Consider the following 24,933-nt stretch of genomic DNA (forward strand, 5'->3'; position numbering starts at 1 on the left):
TCAACATAGGAAGAATTCCCTCTAGATTGTGCACTGGAAGTTGGTTTTGAATCTCTTGGTTTTAAGCCCAGAGAAGCAGCTTTGACTGACCCATAAGTGGGGCTGCCGGGGCCTGAATGAACCTGCCAGATGAGGCAGATGGAGCCTTTTGTCCCTTGTTTTCTTCATTCTCATCCTTCTATTCCTCCAGTCCTTCATTCTTCCCATTCCACGAACTCCCCTTGATGGGCTCTTCTAGATCCTGGGAATTCAGAGGAGAAAAAAGAGTCTAGTTCAGAATTAACAGTCTTGTTGAGAGTTGTAAACAAGTAAGCAAACGATTACAGGACGGAGGACAGGAAAACACAGGGGCTCTGAGGATCAGAGGAGACCCCAGCCCAGCCTGGGAGGTGGGCACAGACTTCTGGAGGCGGCTGTACTTGGGCTGAACATTGAAAGTCAAGCAGAAATATTTGCTTTTTGGTTTTTTTAAATTGATAATAGAATCACCGGTAAAGTGTCCCTTCCTATCCCCCTCCCCCTCCCCTTCCTTTCTTTCTTCCTTCTTTTTTAAACAATGAAGGTGACTGGGCACTGTCAGCTCTGCTAGCCTCTACCTTAATTTGATAATTTTTTTAATATTGATTTTATTTCTATCTTTACCTTCCTCTCTACTTCTGTCTATATCAAAACACATATTTTATCCCCAGCACTATGAAAGTAAGTTGAAAACATCATACCAGTTCTCCTTAAAATAATTTCACAGCTTTATCCTACAAAGAAGGACTTTTCCAAACTGCTGCACCATTTTCAACGCTAAGAAAATGAACAAATCCACAATATCCTCCAAGATCCCAACATTGTTCTGAACCCAGTTGTTCTGAGGTTGCATCACTGTACTTTAAGTTCTTTAAAAATGTATTTATTTGGCTGCACTGGGTTTTAGTTGCCACATGTGAACCCTTAGTTGGAGCATGTGGGATCTAGTTTCCTGATGAGGGATAGAATCCCAGGCCCCCTGCATTGGGAGCATGGAGTCTTAGCCACAGCACCACCAGGGAAGTCCCCTCACTATAGTTTTTTAAAAAGAAGGCTCCTGTTAAGGACACTCATTGTATTATGTTGTTTTGTTTCTTTGGGTCTCTCTTTTTTTTTTTTTACAAAAAAGAAAAACAGACTTTATATTTTAGAGGAGGTTTAGACTTACAGAAAAATTGAGCTGAAAGAACAGAGCACCCATATCCACCCCTTCCCTGTCTTTCTACCCTCAGTTTCCCCTCTTGTTAACATCTTCCATTAGTCTTTTTTCTTTCTTTTTTTTTTTTTTTCAGTGGCACCACGTGGCATGTGGGATCTTAGTTCCTTGACCAGGAATTAAACCCACACAGTCTTAACCGCCAGGGAAGTCCCAGCCTTTAGTCTCTTTTAAACCAGAATGATTCCCCTACTGCCCCACTCCCATTGAAACGGACTATTTTTTTGTAGAGAGTCAAGCCTGATTGTGATGGCAGCTCTGTTCAAAACTCCAGGGTTCCAGTACGTGGTTGGCCAGTAAGAACATGCGGGTGAGACGTGGCAGATTCTGTCCACCTGCAGGAGGCGTACAGGCAGGTGTCCACTGAGGGCAGTCCACCAGATCGGTTTTTTTTTAAGCGTCAGGACTCAGCACCTGCTTAAGATCAGAGAAAATGGCAAGCAAAGCTTACGCATTGTTGTGTCTCATAAAAACATTCTGCTATAAGGAATACAGTGTATTTACAGAGTCTATTTCCCGACTCAAGTCTCTGCACCTTCAGGCCAGAAATAACCAGGTTGAGGGCCTCTCTGCGGCGTATTCCACATCTCTTCTGATTGCTCTCAAGGTCTCCTTCAGTGTTCCACACCCATGGCATCCTCCTTGCTTCTCGTTGTTGTTCAGTTGCTCAGTTGCGTCCGACTCTTTGCAACTCCATGGACTGTAGCACGCCAGGCTTCCCTGTCCTTCACCATCTCCCAGAGCTTGCTCAAACTCATGCCCATTGAGTCAGTGATGCCATCCAACATCTCATCCTCTGTCGTCCCCTCCTCCTCCTGCCCTCAGTCTTTCCCAGCATCAGGGTCTTTTCCAGTGAGTCGGCTTTTCACATCAGGTGGCCAAAGTATGGGAGTTTCAGCTTCAGCATCAGTCCTTCCAGTGAATAATCAGGGTTGCTTTCCTCTAGGATGGACTGGTTCAATCTCCTTGCTGTCCAGGGGACTCTCAAGAGTCTTTTCCAGCACCACAGTTCAAAGACATAAATTCTTCGGGCTCAGGCTTTTTTTTTTTTCAATCTTCCGTTTCAGCCGAGGGGCTTTCTAAGTCTTCGTGCCTCTGCCTATGAAATGTAGACACCAGCCCTTGCTGGTCCAGGGTTTTGCAGAAACCAGTGAACAACCTACTAGCTGGTAGGAGGGACTTTCTTCTCCTTGGAGTGTCTTCCTCAGCGTCACCCCCACCCAGATCCTACCCTCTTCTGAAATCCTGACTGCACCCCACCTCCAGAAAGGCTGTGCCCTCCAGCCCCAGGCCCTTCCGTCACTTTCCAGCCTCCTGTATCATTTCCAGTCCACGGTTCACGGTGTTTCTGGAGCTTCTTGCACTGCTGACCCCTCTTCAAGGGTTGATGCAGCATCCACCCTTCAGTATGCCTCTGAAAGGCTAAGGCAGCCCGTCTTCTCCTGTGATGAGCTTAGCTGAATGTCGTATAGAGTCAGTCAGATCAAGGTAGGAGCCTCAGCTCTGCTCCTTCCTCTCCATCTGCCTCTCTGACCCTCCGTTTCCCCCTCTGTGAAACGAACAGTCAACAGTAACGAACAGTAGGGCAGAGCAGTCAGGACCCGTGTTCCCCAAGCTGGATTCAAATCCACATTCTCCCATTTACTCTGTGACAACTTGCTCATCCTTCTTGAGCCCATTTGTGAAATAGGAAGGTTATTAGTAGCTGACTTAGAGGGCTGTCATGGAGAGAAAATCGAATAACGTCTGCAAAGCCTAAAGGCACAACATACTCCTGTGATGCAGAATTCCCATGCACACTGTAGGGGCCTAATAAATGTGTCGAGTTTTCTGCCATGTCAGGCACGGTCTGAGCACCGTACCGGCTTCTCTTACAAACCATCAGTTTCTATGTGGGACTCGATTACGGAACCTTCAGGCCATCTTCAAAGGACATCTGGTTTCCCATCCAGGCCTCACTGTTAAAGAACATCAATACATTTTTAATTTCCTCTTTAATTTCAGGCTGTGAAATGAAGAATGGGGGTGACAGTATGTCTCTGGGGATGATTCATGGGGTCATTAAATCTGTATCGGGTTTCCTGTAGCTACTGCTGGCCCAGGCTCTGCTCCGACTCAGACCTGGAGAGTCTGATTTTTGCTGTGTGATTGTTCTAACACCAGTGAAGCCAGCATCTCCCTGACCTGAGCCTCATGATGTTTGGTCACTGTATCTCAGTAAATTTTGAACAGTGCATGTGTGTAGATATGAGTTCAGCTGCTTGCAGTTTCCTCCTAGCTTTCTACGCCCAGGGCATGTGATGTTGTGAAGGGCAGAGCAAGGATGTCAGATCTGGCCAACCCTGTTCAGATCCTGGCTCTGCCAGTGAGCAGCGTGAGCCTCAAGCAGATAGCTTCTCCCCGGTGAGCCTCAGTTTCCTCATCTGCAAGGTGGGCTGATCATTCAGACGAGATGAAAGGATATGCTTTTAGTCTTCACCCAGTGTTCCTGGAGCATCTCCTCCATGGTTGGCACCAGAGGAGGAACGAGGGAGCTGTGGTCACAGGATGGCCTGGCAGGGGAAGGTGTGGCCTGAACCAGACCCGTGTCTCAGCAGCTGGCTAGCTCTGAGGTTGAACAGACCTGAGTAGCCTCACCCCTTTCCTGTGCTACTCAGAGCAGGCTCGGACATAGGAACTGCTTATTCTTTTTTAAAATAATTTTTAAATAAATATATTTATGTGGCTGTGTCAGGTCTGAGTTGCAGCTCGTGGGTTGGGTCGTGCAGGATCTTTTGTTGTGACGCGCGGGCTTTGCAGCTCCACAGCACGTGGGATCTTCGTTCCGCACCCAGGGATTGAACCCCATCTCCTGCATTGTGGGGTGGATTCTTAGCCACTGGACCACTAGGGAAGTCCCAGGAATTGCTTATTCTTGAACATCTGCCCTCAATCCAGGGCCTTCTGTAGCCCTGATGGGAGGGGCCATTAACTGAAAAGCAATCAAGAGGATATTAGGCATTTATTCATGAGTAGTAATGTTCAGAAATGAATGGGAAATGTATGCAAGTTCAGTTGCACCAGGGTCCACCTCCCATGAAGAGCTGGGGGCAGGCAAAGGCGTCTGTGGGCCTTGCTCAGTGGTACTGATTGTCCCAATGATGTCCATCATCTCTGAAGTTCGGCAGGGTCATGGTGCCCACCCTCACAGCCAGGCTTCACAGGGTACATGGCAAGGGAAGGACAGAGCCGAGATCTGAACCCACGCGTCTGCTTCCCAAAGCCTGGATTCTTATCCTCCCGGGTTACAAACAGTAGAAATTCCAGCATTTTTGCATGATCCTATCCTGGCTTTTCTAATAAGCCTTCATAAATTTGAGTCACCAGTACTTACAGGAAAAGAAATAAAAAGGAATCCAAACTGGAAAAGAAGAAGTGAAACTGTCAATGTTTGCAGATGGCATGATACTATACGTGGAAAATCCTACAGACGCTACCAGAAAACTACTAGACTTTATCAATGAATTCAGTAAACTTGCAGATACAAAATTAACACCCAGAAATCTCTTGCATTCCTATACACTGACAACAAAAGATCAGAAAGAGAAATTAAGGGAACAATCCCATTTACCATCACATCAAAAAGAATGAAATACCTAGCAATGAACCTACCTAAGGAGACAGAAGCCCTCTACTCTGAAAACTATGACATGCTGATGAAAGAAGTTGAAGGAAACACAAACAGATGGAAAGATATATCATGTTCTTGGACTGGAAGAGTCAATATTGTCAAAATGACTATACCACCCAAGGCAATGTACAGATTCATTGCACTCCCATCAGACTCCCAATGGCGTTTATCACAGAACTAGAGCAAAAAAATTTTAATTTATACGGAAACACAAAAAGACCTCAAACAACCAAAGAAGTCTTGAGAAAGACAGATGGAATTGGATGAATCAGACTCCAACCTCAGACGATACTACAGAGCTCCAGTGTTCACATATATTGTTTTGTTCATCAGTGCACTTAATTGACATTCATAAGATGCCTACTGTGTGCCCATACTTAGTGAGCACCTCCTATGGGCCAGAGCACTGCCACATCACTCATTCACTGAACATATGTTTATTGAACACCTACTGTGTGTCAGGACCCTGTTCTAGGCACAGGGGTAGAGTAGTGAATGCAACAGACGAAAACACTTATCCTCCTGTAGTTCTTATTTCTGCATCATTGCCAGGTTGACCTGGTTTCCTCCCATGATACAGCTGAAGAAACTGAGGCCTAGAGAAGTTAGGTGACTGTCCCAAGGCCAGCAGGTGGCAGAAGCAAACTAGACTCCAAGGGAAAGATGTCACCTGGGCAAGGTGACATCAAAGAGACAGTGTATCACAGTAGAGTCCAGAGAAAGTTCCCAGAGAAGGGTGCTGCCTGCCGAGGGGTTGGAACCCCACCTCTGCCACTCCCAACTGTGTGTGCTTGCCGTGGCCACTCCGCCTCACTGTGCCCAGAGCCACAACCGCTACCCCCAGGGTGGCCCTCGAGGTTATAATGGACGTGGTGGTCAGCTCCGTGCAGGCAGGCGGCCCATCTGCTTGTTCTGAACTGTATCCATGTGCAGAGAACCTGGCACACAGTAGGTGCTTGGCCAGGGGCAACCGTTAGGGGCCCAGCCTGGCCCCCGTGCAGCTGGATGACCAAGAACCTGCCTGCAGGCTCCTTATCACACAGGTATGTGAGAAGCCTCTTCCTCTTTGGACAGACCAGGGGGCAGGTGCAGAAGTTCCCACCATGTTTCTGGAGTCCCTTCTTAGAGATCACAGTACCCTGTCTAGCTCGTGTCCACACCCATCTCCCAGTGGCTCAGAGCACCTCCTATCCATCACCTCTTGCCCTGGCCAAGGCTGTGGGAGGCAGGCACAGTGACATCTTGATTAGCCGCCATCCATCCATCATGCGATGCCAGTGGAAGGTTGCTGCATCTGAGCTGAGTTGTCCCAGGAGGACAGCTGTGGGGAAATGAGTCTTCCCAGGGTGTGTCTGAAGTGTCCAGAGCCAGGGCAGGAACGGAGAGTATCACCCCGCCCCAGGCAGCAGAGCTAGGACTCTCACCCTGACACCTGCAAGAGGGCGTCTGAATTCAGATTCAGTTCTGTGGTCCCCACACAGAAAGGAGGGGACACAACACACTTCTCCCTTGGAGTGGCAGAGCAGACAGGAAGTAGAAAAAGATGCTGCAGAGATGGGGTGGATTTCTGAATGCTAAACCCAGGAGGCAGCAGTCAGCCAAGACAAGGCATCTTTCTTTCCTTCTCCTGCCGCCCCTCCCCATCTCTCCTCCAGCCCTTCTCTCTCTACCCTCACTCGTACTCCTCACCCCGTCCCCACCCTCCTCCCCGCCCCCGCTGAAGTCTACACTACTGGGCCTGTGTTCTAGTTTGAAGCCCACCAGCTGAGACTCTGGAGGCACCAGCCAGACCACTGCAGAAGGTGGGACCCCACCTACCCCAGCCCCATGACACCGACCCTTGGGCCCCTGGGCGGAGCTCTGAGATCAGCATCTAGTGACAGCCAGGTGGGTCCCACGTGGCTTTGTGGATATCGCCCTTGGTTCCCACTGGGCGAGCCTGTGTCCTCTGGGCTCGGGCACCAGCATACACTGGCTGCACTCTCAAGGGGAGCTGGGGCCAGTGGGACGGCGCAGTCCCAGGAGATTCAGCAGCAGGTGCCCCGGGTGCTGCCATCCCCACGTGGCAGGCGGCGGCGGAGACCGAGTGCCCAGGACACATTCATCACGCCTGCCTCCCTTCAGAGCCAAGACAGGACGGAAATGACTTTTGTCAGCTCTGCAGCAGCCCACTGCCCCTGGCAGCTCCAAGCTGTTTATTAAAAAAAGAGAGAGAGAAAGAAAGGGATGTGAATGTGCCACCTTGCCGTGTATGAGGGGAGCGGCTCCAAAGGGATGATGTTGACAAACAGCCCTGCAGGTGATCACACTGCAGCGCTCCAGCTCCCTGCCTGGCCCATGTCTAGCCGCGATGGAAATGGAAGGTGACGGGCAAGAAAGGGCGGGGAGCAGCTGCTCTGGACAAACGGCGTGGCTTTTGTTGGAGCCTTTCCCGGGAGCGATGAGACGCCGGGTCTCCCACCCGTGCACTGTCCTGTCCATCCTCCTGGGACCTCCTGTGAGGCTTTCATGGAGCACCGTAGGGGGGTGAGGCTCCAGAGAGCCAGAGGTAATCAGTAGTAATCGTAATGAGCACTAATGGCTAATTATTGATGATTAATAGCCATTGATTATTGATTATTAATCACTCAGCATAATTGTTAAGCATTATTTGAGGAGCCAGGTGCCAGGCACTAGGTCCAGGGCTGGTTCCACGATTCCAGCCTTTATGTGTAGGTTCTGACTCCTCTGTACTCATTCTCCTGGTGACAGAGCCACAGCGGAGACCTGCATCAACACCCCACCCCCACCTCAGGCTGAGCCTGGCCCCGGCCCCCAGGCCCACAGGCCCACACTGACCCCAGGCCCACACTGACATTTCACACACCTTTTTGCTTTTTGTAAATTACAACTTTGCTGGTGGGTGAGAAGGAGGTGGTTTGTCTTACAGGGAGGACAAATAGATTTTGTTTGTTAAAGGACCGGTCTTTAGAGACTCCAGTCTCTAGCTTTTAAGGCCCACCCTTCACTTTACAGTCTGATTTGGTCTCAATGCCAAGATTTCCGCTTCTCAGAGGCAGAGCAGTGTTGGCTGCAGCTGCGAGATGCCTCTGCCTGGCAGTCCCAGAATAGAAGGCGTCTGTCCTCTCTCCTGTGTAGTGTTGGTTTCAAGTTGATTTCATGTAAATTTTTCCCTTTTGAAGGAACTTTTTTTTTTCCTTTCCCCTGCCCACCCTCCTTCCATGAAACAGTCGGGAACCTCACAGCACCTCATTCAGAGGCATGTTCGGGTCCCTGGCTCTCCCGAGCTCTGCTCTGTGGGGTTGTCCTCCGGGCTTGACCCTAAATAAGAAAATAACCTCCCGTTGGTCCCCCTTAAGTCTTCAAGAAGCAAATTAACTGTTTCCCAGCGGGCTGTGGGATGGTAGGTCCTTCATGTCCTGTGTGGTGCGTCGTCCGTCTAAGTCATCCATCAGAGCTGCAGTTTTAATCTGCTCAAATGTATTTAGCTGGGTTTAATTATAGACAGAAATTGCATTTCAGAAAGCAATGAGAAATCACTTGTGGCTGGAATTTGCCCATTAGAGCACGTGGTTCGTTGGAGAGTGCGGCGGGGAAGGAGCGCGTTTCCAAAGTGAAACAGGATTAGCGCCCGCGCTCCAGAACCGATGGCACGGATAGTAGGGCTGGCACAGTGTGCGCTGACCATGCTTCTATTCTTGGCGCAGGACCCACGAGGAGGCCGGCGATGGGGCCCGGGACGTCCGCAGCAGGACCTCGGGGGACAAGGCCACGTCCCCGCTCTCCCGCTGCCGGGGAACGTACGGCCACTTTGGAGATGGCGAAGAGTGCGGCATCCAGAGAAAGGCCCCCGAGAGGCCGGGAGCACCACCCTCCCCGTCTTCCCAGAGTGGAGATGCGTCCCCGCTACCACGGGACAAGCTGCCCAGCCCGTCGGCCGCCCTGTCGGAGTTCGTGGAAGGGCTCCGGAGGCAGAGAGCGCAAAGAGGGCGGGGGTCGCCACTGGGCCTGGAGGACTGGCCCACGCTCCCCATCTACCAGACCACTGGGGCGTCCACGCTGAGGAGGGCCCGGGCGGGCAGCGACGAGGGCGCCCTGGCGCTGAGAGCCAGGGCCGGCTCACCCCTGGATGTGTCGGCCGGTCTCCCACGGTCCACCAGCCTCAAGTGCATCTCCTCGCAGAGCGTGGGGAGCCCCAGCCCGCCCCCCGAGAAGTTGAAGACCCGCTTCAGCTCCTGCGAGTCCCTCCTGGAGTCGGGCCCCAGCTCGCGGAGGACGCCCAGCTCCCCGGGGGCTGCGCGCAGGGACCCGCTCTGGTCGCCCACGCTGCGACCGCGGAGGCGCTGTCTGGAATCCTCGGTGGACGATGCGGGCTGTCCGGACCTCGGCAAGGAGCCTCTCGTCTTCCAGAACCGCCAGTTCGCGCACCTGATGGGGGACCCCCTGGGCAGCGACCCGTTCAGCTGGAAGGTCCCAAGCCTCAACTACGAACGCAAGACCAAAGTGGATTTCGATGACTTCCTACCAGCCATCCGGAAGCCCGAGACGCCCACGTCCTTGGCCCGAGCGGCCAAAGATGGGCGAGACAGTTCACAGCATTCGAGCGTCCGCTTTGCGACAGAAGAGGCCGACCGGGGCCTTGTCTCCGGGATCGGCACCGTTTTGAAAAGGAGTCCGGAGTCCAGGGAGGACCCCGCTCACCTCTCCGACTCATCGTCCTCCTCCAGCTCCATCGTGTCCTTCAAAAGCGCCGACAGCATCAAGAGTCGGCCGAGAGCCCCCAGGCTGGAGGGCGACGGCGGCGAGCAGGCATCCCCCGAGAACAGAGAGCCGGGCGCAGGGAGGAAAGAGGAGGACGTGGAGAGCATCATGAAGAAGTACCTGCAGAAGTAGGAAGCGACTCAGGTAACAGCGCCGGGCGGGCCGGCCCTCCGGGGGGATGAAACCAGAGGTCCGCTTAGTCTGACAGCCTGGACGCAACCAGGTGCTGCCACTGCCAGTAACGGTGCTCATTTCTCTAGAGAGGAGGGGTTTTAGAGATTTTTCGAAATACTGTGTTACTATTTATGCACTGTGTTACTATTTATGCACTATTTATGCAAATAGTGTTGCTGATAGAGGCACAACTTAGAAGCCCTCCCTAGGAGCCACTGGATTCTCTGCTCCTTAAAATACAGCTAGGAAGTCTGAGGGTCCGGTGGGGTAGGGTGGGCAGATGCTGTAAGGTGGCCCCAGCTCTTAAAGTCTCCCAATCCTTGACTCGCTGCGCGAGCCGAGAAGGCGTCTGTCCACACAGTGAGGGAAGAGCCCGGGTGGGAGGTGGGGAGAGGCCTTGACACGAGCAAAGTCCAGCCCTTGCACTAAGTGTGTAAAGAGAAACTGGGGCCTGAGAAGGGGGCGGGGGGACAAGTGCAGAGGTCCCGGTCTGCACCTGGTCCTGGCACTTCGCAGCAGCGGCAGGAAGACGTCCTCACTGCTAGCAGCGGCTCACTTTTGTTGAGTTTGTTTATCAGGTGGTCATTTGGTGCCCACGGTACCGCCGAGAGTGTAAGTATGATTTATCCCTGTCCTACAGGTTGGCAGACAGAATCACACAGGTTAAGTCTCTTGTACAGACTCACCCAGGCAGAACTGGGACTCGAAACTCCACAGAGCCCGCATTTTTTTGGTGTTGACTTTTCTCAGGCATGTGCTCCAGGCCTGTTTGTGAGTCAGCTCAGAGGCACGCTGACGGAGCTGGGTCTTTAAAGGGGTGGCCTCTATCAAGGGCAAACCGAGGCAGACCTCAGAATCATACATCTCACTGGGGGCTGGAACTCATGGAAAAGGGGGAGAAGACCTCAAGATCAAGGTCACCCAGTGAGTCTGCCACCCGCCCAGCCACACTGACTCCCCAGTCAGGTGCTCATTGCTCCGAGGCCAGGCTGACCCCTCACTGCCCCTCTCGGGGCATGTTTCAGAATTCATGGCTCCCGACTGAAATGGGAAGCCCCATCAGGCCGGCCGGGAGGAGTCAGCGCCTCCCTCCGGGGTCAGGCACGATGCCAACCTACAGCCCAGTTGCCATCTCCGAGTCACTGAACGTCGGAACTGCAGCGGCCAGAGGCTCAGGTGGTTGAGTGGCCCCACCTGCCTCCTTCCTGGACCCAAACGAGCCACACGTCCTGCCACTTCGGGAGTCACCCTCAGCCCGTCAAAAAGCCATTGTGGAGATGGGCTTTGGATGGTATCAGAGCAAATTAATTTGACTTAACATGGCCTCTCTCTCTGCTCTCAATTACGAAGGAAAGATCTGATGTTCATTTACATTATTATGCTCTCGGGGACACAGAACTCGGTTTCAAAGGCCAAGTAAAGGGCACACGTCCAGAAGCGGAGCAGCCCTTAGCAGACATCCTCACAGAACATCTTGTCTCTGCCATTTTTTTTTTCTTTTTAAAGCTCAGCTCCTCTTCCCTGCTCCCAGCAATGCTCTCTGTGATAATGGAGCGCCTGCCTAAAACCCTCCTCCACTCTGACTTGCACACGGGTGTTGGGAGCTGACGGTACAGCCCTGTTGCCTGAGGCGCAAGTGTGTTATAGGATTCGGAACCACTCCGCCCCCAGAGCTCAGGTCTTCCCTGTAACACCCACGTGATGAGACCTTGCTGAGCGTCTGTGTCTCAGCTGGAAAATGGGAGTAGTGACCCCAACTACCCTCAGTAGCACTGTGAGTGGGACGCCAGTGAAAGACCCCAGCCCAGAGCCAGCACCCGCTGGCCGAGGTGCGTGTCAGGTACCTGCACTCGGAAGTGGTGGCCCTTCCGCATCTGTGTCTCGGGCGCCCTCCACTTGTTTCCCTTCTGCCCCCCCCGCTCCATGCTCATGCCTCCTGGCATCATTGCTTCTGTAACGCTACCTGGGAATGTGGCCTCAGGGCTTCCACCCAACAAAACACACTCCTCGGGCCCCAGTTCTCAGCTCTGATCTGCATTTGTTTCCAGCTTCCTGGGACACACTGCCCTTGAAGACTTCCCGATTCCACAACTGTCCGGAGAGAGACAAAGACTGGCCAGGCCTCTCTGTGGGCCCCAGGTTCACAGCCAGTGTGGCTGCCCTCGAGAGGCCAGGGGGCCCAGCCGCGGCACATCCCAAGGGGTGTAGGGCTCCCAGCGTGCTCAGTCTGTACCCAATAAAGCATTGGCTCCTTGGAATCTGCGCTGTCTCTCTGTTCTATGGTCACATTACCTGGGACTCTGGAGGGCTGATGGGGTGCAGCTTGAGGTAGTAGGGAACCAACACAAACTGTTTATAGTTTTGGGTGCATACTGGTGTTTCTGTCCCTCCATATTTACACACAGTGGCCTTGATCCTCTTCACTTGGCCAAGTTCAGCCCTCAGGTGTCACCTCCTCCGGGAAGTCTTCCCTGATACATCAAACTCATCAAATTGAAACAAATGCTGTTTCTTCATTCTTCTCTAATTCCCTTGCTTACCTCTATCCTATTTCCCTTGTCTATTTATGTGTCTCCATTGTGTGTATGGGCATTCAAGAAATTCTGATGAACCAATAAATGAACAAGCGAACAAACCACAGAACTAGGCAGTAGCTCAGATGCCTGAGTGCCCGTGGCAAACTGACATATATGCATCCCTGCAGATGTCCGCCCTAGCAGCACTTATGGGCTGTGACCTCTGCTCTCACGGCCCGTACACCCCCTCACGCACTCATCCGACCGCCCACACACGACGCTGCACTTGTACCAGAAACTACACTCACACAGGCGCACTTCCCGCCCGGACACCTGCTTTTCCAAGCATCCTCACAGTGTCAGTAATGCTAAAGCTGTAGGCTGATGCTTACTAACCACATACTGTGTGCTGGCCACAGTGCTGGACATTTTACACGGTGAATCTCCCTTCTACTTTATAAAAAGTCCCAAGAGATAAAGCAGCTTTTTTTTTTTTTCTATTCACAAAGGCAGAACTAGCTTATGCCTGCCTTCAGGTGGTCAGTGCCACTGCTCTGTAAGTTCTCAGTGGCGTGTACTCCACGCCCAACCCTACGTGTGTCTCTATTCCTAGGATGACTGTAGTGCAGCCCATCACAGCTCTCATCAGAAAGGAAAGTCCTCTTAGGATCCCCCTCGTGTGTTAGTCTGCTGTAACAAAGCCCCTCAAACTGGGTGGTCCAAACAACAGAGACTCACTGTCTTGAAGTTCTAGAGGCCAGAAGTCTGAAATCAAGGTGCTGGCAGGGCTGGTTCCTTCAGAATATCTTAAAGGACTCACTCTTGGTTTGTACGTGGCCATCTTCCTTGGGTGTATGTCCATCTCTGTGTCTCAGTGTCTTCCTTTTATGAGGACACCAGTCATATATAGTAGGCCTCACTCTGACTTCTAACTGATTACCCGTGCAGAGACCTTATCCCCACATAAAGTCACATTCTGAGCTACTGGGGGTTAGGGTATCTGGGGTGGAGGTGAGGGGCAGGAGACACAATTCAAGCCCTAACAACTTGCCAGCTAGCACTCAGTCCGAGATGGGGAGATCTCTGCCTATTCTCACAGGGGGCTCTGGGTACAAGTGGGAAAGAGGAGAGATGGGGCAGGAGGGAAACTGACCAGACAGCCTCCCGGGAGACCTTGACATCGTCCCACCTCTCTGGGGGAGCTTTCAGTGGAAGAGTGAACTGTGCTTTCTGGGATGCCGCGCGTCTCCCGCTTGGTGAGTCTGTAGACAAATATTAACACATCGTATATTTATATACATTTAAGGAGCATCCTTCACCAGCCTGCCTCACAGGAGTGGCCCCAGCTCACCAGAGAGAGCTAGGGGCAGGCAGAGGGAACGTCTGAGATCTCCGCAGGGAATCAGAGGCCCTGGCCAGGAAGAGGGTGCAGCTTCGAAGCTCATGACGTGTGGGTGTGAGGGGCCAGAATGGGAGCAGGCAGGGCCTGGCGTCCTCCTCCAGTAGAACCCGTGGAACCTTGGGAAAGCCACTCCCCTAAGTAGGCTTGTTCCCGCGTCTCTGCTGGGGTTGAGAGATGGACAAGTGTTGCAGGCTGTGCTAGTTTGCTAGAGCTGCTATAACAAAATACCACAGGCTGGTGTGGGGCGAGCGGGGTGTGGACAGCAGGAATTTATCTTCTCGAAGTTCTGGAGGCTGGCCTCCACGATCAAGGAGTCGGCAGGTCTGGCTGCTGAGGCCTCGTTCCTTGGCTTGCCAATGGCCACTGCCTCGCTGTGTCCTAACACGTCCTTTCCTCTGTGCCCAAGCATCCCTGGTATCTCTCTGTGTCCATATCTCCTCCTCTCATAAAGGACCCGTTTCCCTGGTGACTCAGCTGGTAAAGAATCCACCTGCAATGCAGGAGAACTGGGTTCGATCCCTGGGTTGGGCAGATCGCCTGGAGAAGGGAAAGGCTACCTACTCCAGTATTCTGGCCTGGAGAATTCTACAGACTGGATAGTCCATGGTGTTGCAAAGAGTTGGACATGACTGAGCAACTTTGAGTTCACCTCACTTCAAAAAGGACCCCAATCAGAGTGGATCAGGGACCAGCCTCAAGGCCTCACTTGATCTTAGTCACGACTTTAAAGGCCCCTTCTCCAAATGCAGCCACCTTCTGAGGTTATGGGTATTATGACTTCAACATATGAATTGTGTAGAGGTCACAACTGAGCCCATAGTGCATGCTATGCCAAAGAAGGTGGCGAGTTTGTTTATTAATTAGTTTATTAATAATGACCATTATTACTCATGTATCAAGTGCATAAATATGTCCCAAGCACCCAGCTTGGTGCCCAGACAAAAGCAACTGTGGAAATCCGGAATAAAGGTTCACCCAGCCTTCCTGGCATTGGAGTCTTGCAGACATTTTAAGGCCTGGAACCTATGAGTGCTGCTCTTCCCGTGCCAGCAGGATTGCTTATCCAGCCGGTATCTGCCAAGCACCTGCTGCTCGGCGCTGGGCACCGTTCCCCACACGGGGGATCCGTGGGGAGCAGGTGGACCCCCCTGCTTTCCTGGGGGTAGCATCCTCACTGGGGAGACAGACAACGAGCGAGAAAACAAATCTGTTGTCAGAAAGCAAGAAACGCCGTAAAGGAAAATAAAGATGAAATTGTCTCGTGAGTTTCCTGTTTCAGAATGTTCTGGCTGTTGATTTTACGAAGTTGTTCAGTCGATAAGTCTTGTCCGACTCCTTGTGACCCCATGGACTACAGCCCACCAAGCTCCTCTGTCCTCCACTGTCTTCTAGAGAGTTTGCTCAAATTCATGTCCACTGAATGCTTTCACAAAGTACCTTTTTGTAAAGGAAGAAAGCCATCATTTTTCTTCAGTGATGTGTGAGTAGCGTGTTCAAAAATGTTAACCCCAAGTCACAACAGCGACGCTTTCCTCAGAGTGCAGCAGGAAACAGAAATCCCGAAGATGCTAGTCCGAAGTCAGTCCCACACCCTAGAGGATAGCCACTGCCCGCCCTGCCTCTCGAATCCCCCAGCGCAGCACAGCCTGAAACAGGAGGTGCTGAGCCAGCTGCGTCCTCCCCGCTGCTGACTGACTCCAGAAATTCCAGCGTGGATCCTGCCCCGGCAAGCTCAGCCCAGGCCCCAGCGCAGTAAGCACCGTGCAAGCCTTCACTTCTCCGACCTCTGCTCCCGGGGTAACTGAATGGCTCATAACCTGGGCTCTGCCTCCTCCCTGCCTGACCTCGGTCAGCTCACCTCCTTCTGGGCCCTCCTTTACTCCTCTGTGTAATGGGTCTAGAACTGGTCCCAGCCTGCCAGCCTCCTGTGGAAAATCAAACGCTCAGAGAGCACTCGGCCCTGAGCCTGGCACACAACCCGCAGTCCACAGTAGCAGTGCTGATCGTTGGGCTCAGAACCGCTTCCCCCGCCCACCCCGCCCCGGTGCCCAACTCAGAGGCGCCATCTGCACGGCCGGGCCCCGCCTGGCTTTCCTGACGTCACCACCAAGGTCGTTTCAAAGCTGAGGGTGTTGAAGGCCCCACGTCCCGGAGACTTGAGCGGCCGCCCCAAACGTTTCCTCTTGTTTCCAGGCACCAAGGCCATTTTCAGCAGCCTGCCCAGGTCTTTAAAAAAAAAAAAAGTGGACTCTCAGGACTAGAAGAAAGCCTGGAGGTAATTTTACAGGTGAGGAAATGGAGGCTCAGAGAGAGAAAAGATTTGTCCTAAGACAATGGCGGATCTGAGTTCAGAACTCAATTAACATTTTCTGATTTAATAAAAAATGTATTGAACCTTTCTACCACCCTATGTCCAGAGCACCGAAGATAAAGCTGGGACCAGGATGGGTAGAGGACCTGCCGTGACGTAAACCGTGAAGTTTGCGGTTTACTGGAGAAGGCAGGTAACAAACTGGGAGATAAGCCATCGGCCAGGTGCACTCACCTGAGGCCTACCTCCTCCGGGTCATCCTGCCTCCTGCGCCTGCTCCATCGCAGCCCGAGGCCCACCCCATCCCACTCAAGCCAGCAGAGACCCAGCGCCTGTCCCAGTTGCCCTGGATGTCTGCACAGTTCAGGGCTGAGGAACTGAGGTTTTGCATTCTTTCCCAGTTCCCAAGATTGTAGGCGGGAAGAACAGGCGGGGGACCACTTGTGGCAGCTGCGGGGAGGCAGGTGCTGGAGGCAGGTGTAGCCTGGGAGGCTCTCGATGTGATGAAGGGCCTGGCCGAGCTCCTCTGCCGTCCCCCCGGGGGTGGTGGGCCGGGTTCCCTCCCCCAGACCCGACTGCTTGTTTACCCGTCAGCCACCTTCAGAGCACGGAGACAGATGCTAGGCAGCAGGCCTGGTGACAAGGTGAGGTGGTGACTTTGTCACCCTTTGTTAAGAGCCATCGACGCCCCCACTCCCTCTGTGTCTGCAAGGAGCCCACAGCTATGCCAGGCAGTACTTAGACATCACTGCTAAGGAGCGGGTGATGAGCGCCTGCTGCCCTGTCCATCACCCCGCGCCCTTCTACACCTGCAAGAAAACATCTTAAATAACTCAAAACGCTGCTTTGTAACTAGCTGCAGGAAGACTCGGTAGCCCTAGGCAAAATCCTGCTCAGAGCCCAGGCCTTCTGCGTGTGGAGCTCAGAGCAGTGGTTTATCCGAGCCTCTCCATCCCCTATCCCGTCACCTAGTTTGTGGTCTTCCCGCTCAGGCTAGCACAAAGGGGAGGGGAGACGCCGCTGCGTTTGCCCACAGCCCTTATCTGACCCGGCCCCCAGGTGATCCTCAGAGGAGTCTGCAGCCCGAGGGGGAAGGAGGCAGGGGGATGGCATCCTTCAAGGCACAGTATCTGAGTCCCCGGTCAGCTGAGTCCAGTGACTGCAGCTGACTCTGAACTGAACTCAATAAGCAGCAGTTCCCTGTTGCTCAGCGAGTGGAGAGGGAAATAAGGGATCATGGAGAAGGTGGAAATGAGAGGAGAGGGTGCGGGGTTCCCCTTGAATCAGGCGTTGAAGTTCAGAGAGGGTGTGAGGGGTGACAAGGGGAGCTGGGATTCGAAACCAGGGCTCTGACTCCAGACCCGGGCATCCTTGGTACTAACACCATGGGACGAGCTTGGCAGTGTAGACAGTACTTTCCTACAAGTCAGCTGGTAGAACAGGTCTGTGGATCCCATCGCTTCACCTTCACCATCTCCCTCTGGCCAAACCAAATCAGCCCTGTCTGCTCCACCTAGAAGATAATAGGGTCCAGACTCTAGGAACAGGCTTCAGTTTACTCCCATCCTTGTCACTTTTGACTCTGTGATCTCAAGCAGTTTGCTGAACTCCTTTAGGCCTGACTTTTAGAGCTTAGGAGCTTAGAAGGAGACTTCCCTGTAGTTCAAACGGTAAAGAATATGCCTGTGAGGAAGGAGACCAGGGTTCGATCCCTGGGTTGGGAAGTTTCTCTGGAGGAGGGAATGGCAATCCACTCCAGTGTTCTTGCCTGGAGAATCCCATGGACAGATAAGCCTGGCAGGCTACAGTCCCTAGGGTCGCAAAGAGTCGGACACAACAGAGTGACTAACACATTAACACATTTAGAGCTTATCTGGCCCGCAGAAGCACAAGGATGAGGACTATTATGCCCATTTTACAGATGGGGAAACGGAGGCTCTGAAAAACCAAGTGACTGGCCAGGTTAGCAGTGAAAGAGCTGGGATCGGAGTTCAGAGCGTCCAACTCTGGTTCAGGGTTCCCTGGCTCTTGCTGGTCTCATGGCCTGGTCTTTGGCCAATTTGGGGAGAGTCTAAAAGGGGGTTCTGGCTGTGTCAGAGTGAGGGACACCCTAGGCAAGGTCCCCCCACCCAGTCGTCGTTCACCTGTGCTGTCAGCACCCATCTCAGGCCACCTCCCTCCAAGGTGGAGTAAAATAGCCTTTCTCCTATCTTTGAAGGACCCCAGTTTCATGCCTAATGGGTTGAGTGACTTATACCTAATTGCCGTGACCCAATAAGCCATCATAAGATTTACAAGTGTCCTCTCCAGGAAAGAGAGCAGTAGCTGAATTTATTCTTACCGCTACTGGCTCATTGGGTAGCTCTGTCAGAGGTGGGTGGGTGACATGGCTTATGGGCCATGGGCTGTTGCCCACTGAACCCGTGCATGGAAATCCCTAAGGTGGGTGTGGAAGGCGGGGACAAGTGGGGAGGGACCGTGCAGGCATGTTCTCTGTGGCCGAGGGGCAGACACTGCTGCCAGGATCTCACTGGTACCAGCGCGTGGGACTGGCCCACTATTTTTCATACGCAGAAGCAGGACCAGAGAGGGAGCGTCTGTTGCTCAACGTCACACAGCAGATTGGAAGCAGATCTGAGCCTGGTGTTTTCCACGGAGAGACACAGGGGTGGGGAGACTCTGGCAGAGCCTGCAACCCCACCTGGAATTTAGGGATGGCTGAGAACTGTCGGAGGAAGGGCGATTCATAAGGTGAGCCTGGCAGGTGGCCTCCTGGCACATGACATGCCCAGCAAATGGTAAATAAGAGGAGAGAGTAAAAGATCAGATGTTTTAGATAATGAACCATGTGGGGGAAAGGAAGCAGGAGTGGATCCAGGAGGCACTGCAAGTGGTGTGGAGAGTATTTTAGACAGAGTGAGCAGAGGAAGACCCCTTGAAAAGGACACATTAAGTAAAGACCTGAAGGGAGTGAAGGAGACACCCACGTCTGTAACTTGGGGAAGAGCATTCTAGGCAGAGGGAACAGCCAGTGCAAAGGCCCTGGGGTGGGGTGGTGAATGATGTGTTTGAGCATCTGTGAGAAATCCAGTATGGCTGGAATGGGGTGTGCGAGGGGGCAAGGAGTGGTGGACGAGGTCAGAGAGGTGATGGGGGCCAGATGATGCAGGACTTGGTAAAGATGTTGGCTTTCTCTCAGCTTTGGGAGCAATACAGGGAGACCAGCCATCCCGCCTCACCTGGACTTAGAGCACTCCGGGGACCCAGACTAGGCATGCTAAAACCAGGCAAGTTCCAGGCAAACCTAGAGTCACTGCAGGGTTTGGAGCAGAGCTGTGACGCGATCTGACCTGGGATTGATGAGGGTCACGCTGATTGCTGGGTGGAGAATAGATTCCAAGGGACAAGAGCTGAATCAATGAGATCAGCCTGGGGAGCTGATCCAGGGGAAGGATGAAGGTGGGTCAGACCAGAGCGGTCACTATGGAGGTGGTGAGAAATACTGAGGAGCTGAACAGATTAGAAGGCAGAGCCAACTGGAAATGCTTGATGGAGAAATGAGCGCCCTTCCCCTTCACTGACAACCTGGCAGGTGGCCTCCTGGCAGATGACGTGCCCAGCTGCCCTGGGTAAGATGAGAAGTAGGTGCGTTTCTGCCTTCCCTGGCCTTCCTCTCTGCCTCTCCTCTTCCTGTCTGGAGCAGACCAAGAGCGACTGACTACCTGTGCCTTCTGAGCATCTTTCAGGATGCAGCCGCCACGGCTCTGCACTGAGGGTGCAGACGAGGCATGGATCCCCTTTGCACGGGCGAGGAAACTGAAGCTCGGGGGATAATAAGCCCCCCGTGTCAGGCAGGCCTGGGTTTCAGGGCCAACCCCTTCCAAGTGTAACTCACCCTGGGCGCTTCGGAGCCTCCATTTTCTCATCTGCGAAATGGACTCAGTGACTCTCATCAAGCTCATCACCACAACGAATAGAGGAGATATTGTGTGTGAAAGCTCTTGGCGTGAGGCCTGGCCCATAGTGGACCCTCCATATGTCAATTCCTCTTTCTTTCCCCAGATCCTGCCAGCCTCCCCCTACAAAGCCTTCCTGAGTGAATTAAAGAATGTTCTTAAGGACTGATTCCCCGGAGCCCAGCAGAGCCATTCTGTTCAGCTGGGTAGGGAATTATTTACATCTTCTTTTCTAAAGGCAAATAATTTCCTTGCTGAATTAGTTCCCAAGCAGCCTGCAGGCTGTCTTGTAACACACAGATATGAGCGAGCGCGAACGGAGCCCCTATTTGTCCAGCATACCAGAACAGGGGTGCTGGAGGGCTGCAAAGATCAGGACCGCGTTACTCCCAGTCAGAAATTTCTTTCACTCCTGCTGTCTCCATCTTCAAACACTCACTCACTTGTTCACTCATGAATTCATTCAGCAAACATTTGCTGAGCACCTATTATGTGCCAGGTACTGTGCTGAGCACTGGGAAACTAGGCAGGAGGACTGAGGACCACGTCCTGCCCCCACAGCACTTACGGCGCCGTGGCTGAGACTCTCCGAAGTGCCAACCACCGTGCTTGGTGCATTAAACAAACAGACAAACAAGACACGTAGTCACAATAGCTCAGATTTCTTTTTCAACAATGTCGACTTTACATGCAACGAAACACTCAGATATAAAGTATGCTGTTCAATCTGTTTGACAGATGTCAAGCAGTGCTGAATGTTCATTGGAAGGACTGATGCTGAAGCTGAAACTCCAATACTTTGGCCACCTGATGCGAACAGCTGACTCATTGGAAAAGACCCTGATGCTGGGAAAGATTGAAGGCGGGAGGAGAAGGGGACGACAGAGGATGAGATGGTTGGATGGCATCACTGACTGAATGGACATGAGTCTGAGTAAACTCCAGGAGTTGGTGATGGATAGGGAGGCCTGGTGTGCTGCGGTTCATGGGGTTGCAAAGAGCTGGACGTGACTGAGCGACTGAACTGAAACAGTCACCCCAGAAAGTTCCCTCATGCCCCTTTCTGGTCCATTAAGGTTTTCATCTCTCCATCACATCTGAAGGAGAGTCTTGTTGGGTATTCTTGGTTGTAGTTTTTCTCCCTTTCATCACTTTAAATTTATCATGCCACTTCTTTCTGGTCTGCAGAGCTTCTGCTGAAAATCCAGCAGATAGTCTTATGGAAGTTCTCCTGTATGTTATTTGTTGTTTTGCCCTTGCTGCTTTTAATATTGTCTCTTTAATTTTCATCATATTAGTTACAATGTGTCTTGGCATGTTCCTCTTTGAGTTCATCCTGTATGGGACTCTCTGAGCTTCCTGGACTTGGGTTACTGTTTCCTTCCCCAGTTAGGAAGGTTTTTATCTCTTATGTCTACAAATATGTTCTCAGACCCCTTCTCTCTTTCTCCTTCTGGGAACCCTCTGTTGCAAATGTTAGTGTCCTTGATATTGTCCCAGAGGTCTCTGTCCTCATTTCTTTTCATTCTTTCATTGTTTTCTCTGTTCATCACCAATGATTTCCGCATCTCTGTCTTTGTGCTAACTGACCCATTTCTCTGTGTCATTTAATCTACTGCTGATTCCTTCCAGTGAGTGTTTCATTTCATTTATTGTCATCTGCATCTGTCACTTCATTTTGCCTAATTTGCTGTTGGCACGTTAACGTATCTGGTAGGTTAATTCCGTTTCCTGACCTTGGAACGGTGACCTCCAGTAGGAGATGTCCTGTGGATCACAGCAGCACGCCCACCCATCCCCGCCCACATTCAAGCCGGATGCTCTAGGGCTTCCCCGTGAGAGCTGTGTGGGCGCTTTGTGGCCCCACGCTGACGCTGACCTCATGGGCCGCCCCGTGGGCTTGGCTGGCCCTCAGTCCAGCCGGTTTCCAGGCCTTGCCTTGTGTGGCTGCCGCCCCCACTGGCTGGTGGGATTGGATCATGAACTGACTGTGGGACCCAGGGGGCTTCGGGGCTGGTCCTGCCTCTCTGGTGGGCAGAGGCAGGGTCCAGCAGACTGCGGGGCTGTTGCCTGCCCACTGGTGGGTGAGGCCAAGTCCTGGGGGCTAGCGCCAGATGCTGGCAGGCGGAGCCAGGTCCTGGAGTCTGGCTGCAGGGCCCAGGGTTCCCAGGGCTAGTGTAGCCCACAGGTGACGGGGAAGTTCCTGACACAGCTGGGTCCAGGCGTCTCGAAGCTCGCGTTGTACTGCGAGTGGACAGGCACACCAGACAGTGGACAGTGGAAGGTAATGCAGAAACAGACTCAGGGCCCAGCTAGTCCAGGGCAGAGTGTGGCTTGTGGTGAGCAGGCTGGGTCCACAGGACTGGAGACAGCGGTTTTCTCACCTCTGGTGTCAGCCCAGGTGGGTGGGGCTGGCCCAGCGGCTCCCCAAGGGCGGGGCCGGGCACAGGGGGTTCTGGGATTGTGGGGGACCAGGTTTCCTGGGGGCAGGGGATTCTGGGATTGTGGGGGGCAAGGGCCCTGGGTGCAGGGGATTCTGGGATTGTGGGGGACCAGGGCCCTGGGTGCAGGGGATTCTGGGATTGTGGGGGACCAGGGCTCTGGGTGCAGGGGATTCTGGGATTGTGGGGGACCAGGGCTCTGGGTGCAGGGGCTTCTGGAACTGTGGGGGAGCTGGGCCCTGGCAAACCCCCTTTTGTATTTCAAAGCCTCCGAAGGTGTTCCAGGCCCAAGGGACCTCCGCTTGAATGTCCTTTCCTCTCGGAGTCTAAATAGGTGTCCTTGGGTTACTTCGCACCTTGTTGCCTATTTATTTTCTTTATGACCTGAATCACAACCTGTGCTTTAGTCACTGGTCTGCGGTGTGTTGTCCGTTTCGCCCACTAGGCAGTAAAATCCTCGAGGAGAGGAAGTTTTTCCTGGTGTGAAACAGGAACAAAAAAAGGTAATTGTTAGAAAGAATGCCCTGAAAGGACTTGGAACACAGGCTGAAGAATCCCCAAATTTTAGACCAATGAGATAAGTGTATGATGGCCCTGCCCTGAATCCTAAAATTAAGCTTCGATTTAAATGTACTGATATTAGTGTTATTATCATTATCACTAGATGAGGGTTAAAGACAGAGAATTCTCAGAGACAAAGGAGGGCTCCTATCATCTGCGTCCAGCGGTTTTCTCCACCAGCAGAAAGGAAGGCAATGCAGGAACTGACAGACTCTCGCAGAGCTGCGACCTATCGTTCAGAGGCTCCCTGTCACCCTGGGGGCAGAAGAAATTGAATTCTTTATCATGCTCTCCAGGGCCGTCACACAGAGCTGATGTGCAACTGTTTGTTAGTGTCTGCTTGTTGTTCCGCATTGTGAAGAAGGAAACAACGGTTTAAGGAAAGAAGAGCAGAGTCCCCAGCTATCAGTCAAGCCCTGCAGGTCTCCAAGGTGACACCCTGCTCCCAGTCCAGAGAGCTACGTTTTCATCCAAATGCAGAGGCTTTGGAAAGCAGAAGTCACCGACCTGGAGACCCAAGAAGCATTTTAAGAGCAGCAGGAGAGAGCGAAGTGAGGGAAGGAGGGACAGTAATTTAATCTCCATGCAATTGCTCTAAGGATAGTAAACACAGCCTCTGGATTCACAAAGATTGAATGGAGAGGACGCACTTTCAAAATAGGCCACTCCAGAGTCACAGGTCTCATTTACCATTTATTGAAGCATGGGGAAGTACAGTGCATTTATTCGCAATGAGACAGTGACTGCAAGCACATTTCATAAACTTTAAACCACTTGGCAAATAAAAGGCAGGGGTTATTTAGCAAGCATAATGTGCTTCTGACACAACGTAATAAAGGTTTCATAAATGCAGGGTTGTGACCGTTTTGGTCAAAGCTGAATCCCGTGTGCTGAGCTCAGGGAGACACTAACGCCGACGTGTAGAGCAAGGCCTGCGCCTCTGTCCTGACCACACCTCCAGGCGGCCTTGAGCAAGTCACTTCCCCTCTCTAATAACCAAAAAGCGGCTTCATGAAGCTGCCCCGGAGAGTCAGTGGAAAAATGTGTATTAAGTACCAGTCTCTGTGCCTGGTATGTAGCAAGTGCAAAGGAGTGGCAGACCCCCTTTTGCATTTCAAAGCCACCATCCAGACTTAACACACTGGAGCTTCTAAATCGAAAGGGCAGCTGTTCTTGCAAAGTCATTCTGAATCAGTGCTTGAGTTGACATTATTTCTTACAAGAAATGGCCTCAGAAACAACCTTGTTAATCTCTGATGGGAAATTAAATTATAAAATGAATAAATAAGGGTAAACATGCCCATCAGGTCACCTCAGTGAGTGCATGGAAATTGATGAGCTACTGTTTAACGCACAGTCCCTCCTACAGAACCGCTGCAGAAATACGGTTGGCAGTGTGGGGAGGATGAGCCGTTTATCTGAGGCTGAAGGTGGATCGTCACTACACACCACGAGTATGCAGTGCATGCAGGCTGCAGAGTCCCATCAGAACCCTGGCGTAACTGAGCAGGGTAGCCTCCTGGGGAGTTTCAACACGTGGCTCAGTGCTCAGACTGAGTTCTCAGTGCTCAGACGGACCACAGTTCATCGGGAGAAGCCACCTGAGGTTCCCTCCTTCTTCTGCAGCTATCAAGTCTGTTTGAATGAGGATGAGGGCTATCACCAAGTGGTCATGGGACAACAAAGAGCTGCAGACCTTATTGTATCCGAGTTCTCTGGACAGGGTACAGTAAGGATGAATTCAGCAGACAGAGGAGCAACAGGATTTGGGCTCTCTGCAGCCCTTGGCAAACTTCTCACTGCACCTCCTCTTGAGTTTCCTTGTCGCTAAAATGAGGGTAATAATAATAAGCCTTAGTCTCCTGCGTAATTGCATGAATGAAGTGCTAGAACTGTGCTAGGCTCAC

General features: G+C 52.3%; 1 protein-coding gene across 1 annotated transcript in view; it reads left to right on the forward strand.

Annotated features, from left to right (window-relative positions):
- MYO18B (myosin XVIIIB) overlaps positions 1–12,097 on the forward strand; it is a 210,624-nt gene extending 198,527 nt beyond the window's left edge. Inside the window, exons 42-43 of the mRNA XM_070474664.1 lie at positions 8,612–9,809; positions 11,888–12,097. Coding sequence (XP_070330765.1) covers positions 8,612–9,797 — 1,186 coding nt within the window. The 3' untranslated portion in view covers positions 9,798–9,809; positions 11,888–12,097. The remainder of the gene's footprint in view (positions 1–8,611; positions 9,810–11,887) is intronic.
- The last annotated feature ends 12,836 nt before the right edge of the window (positions 12,098–24,933 follow it).

Source organism: Odocoileus virginianus, chromosome 12, assembly GCF_023699985.2.
Source record: "Odocoileus virginianus isolate 20LAN1187 ecotype Illinois chromosome 12, Ovbor_1.2, whole genome shotgun sequence".
NCBI classification, from domain to species: domain Eukaryota; kingdom Metazoa; phylum Chordata; class Mammalia; order Artiodactyla; family Cervidae; genus Odocoileus; species Odocoileus virginianus.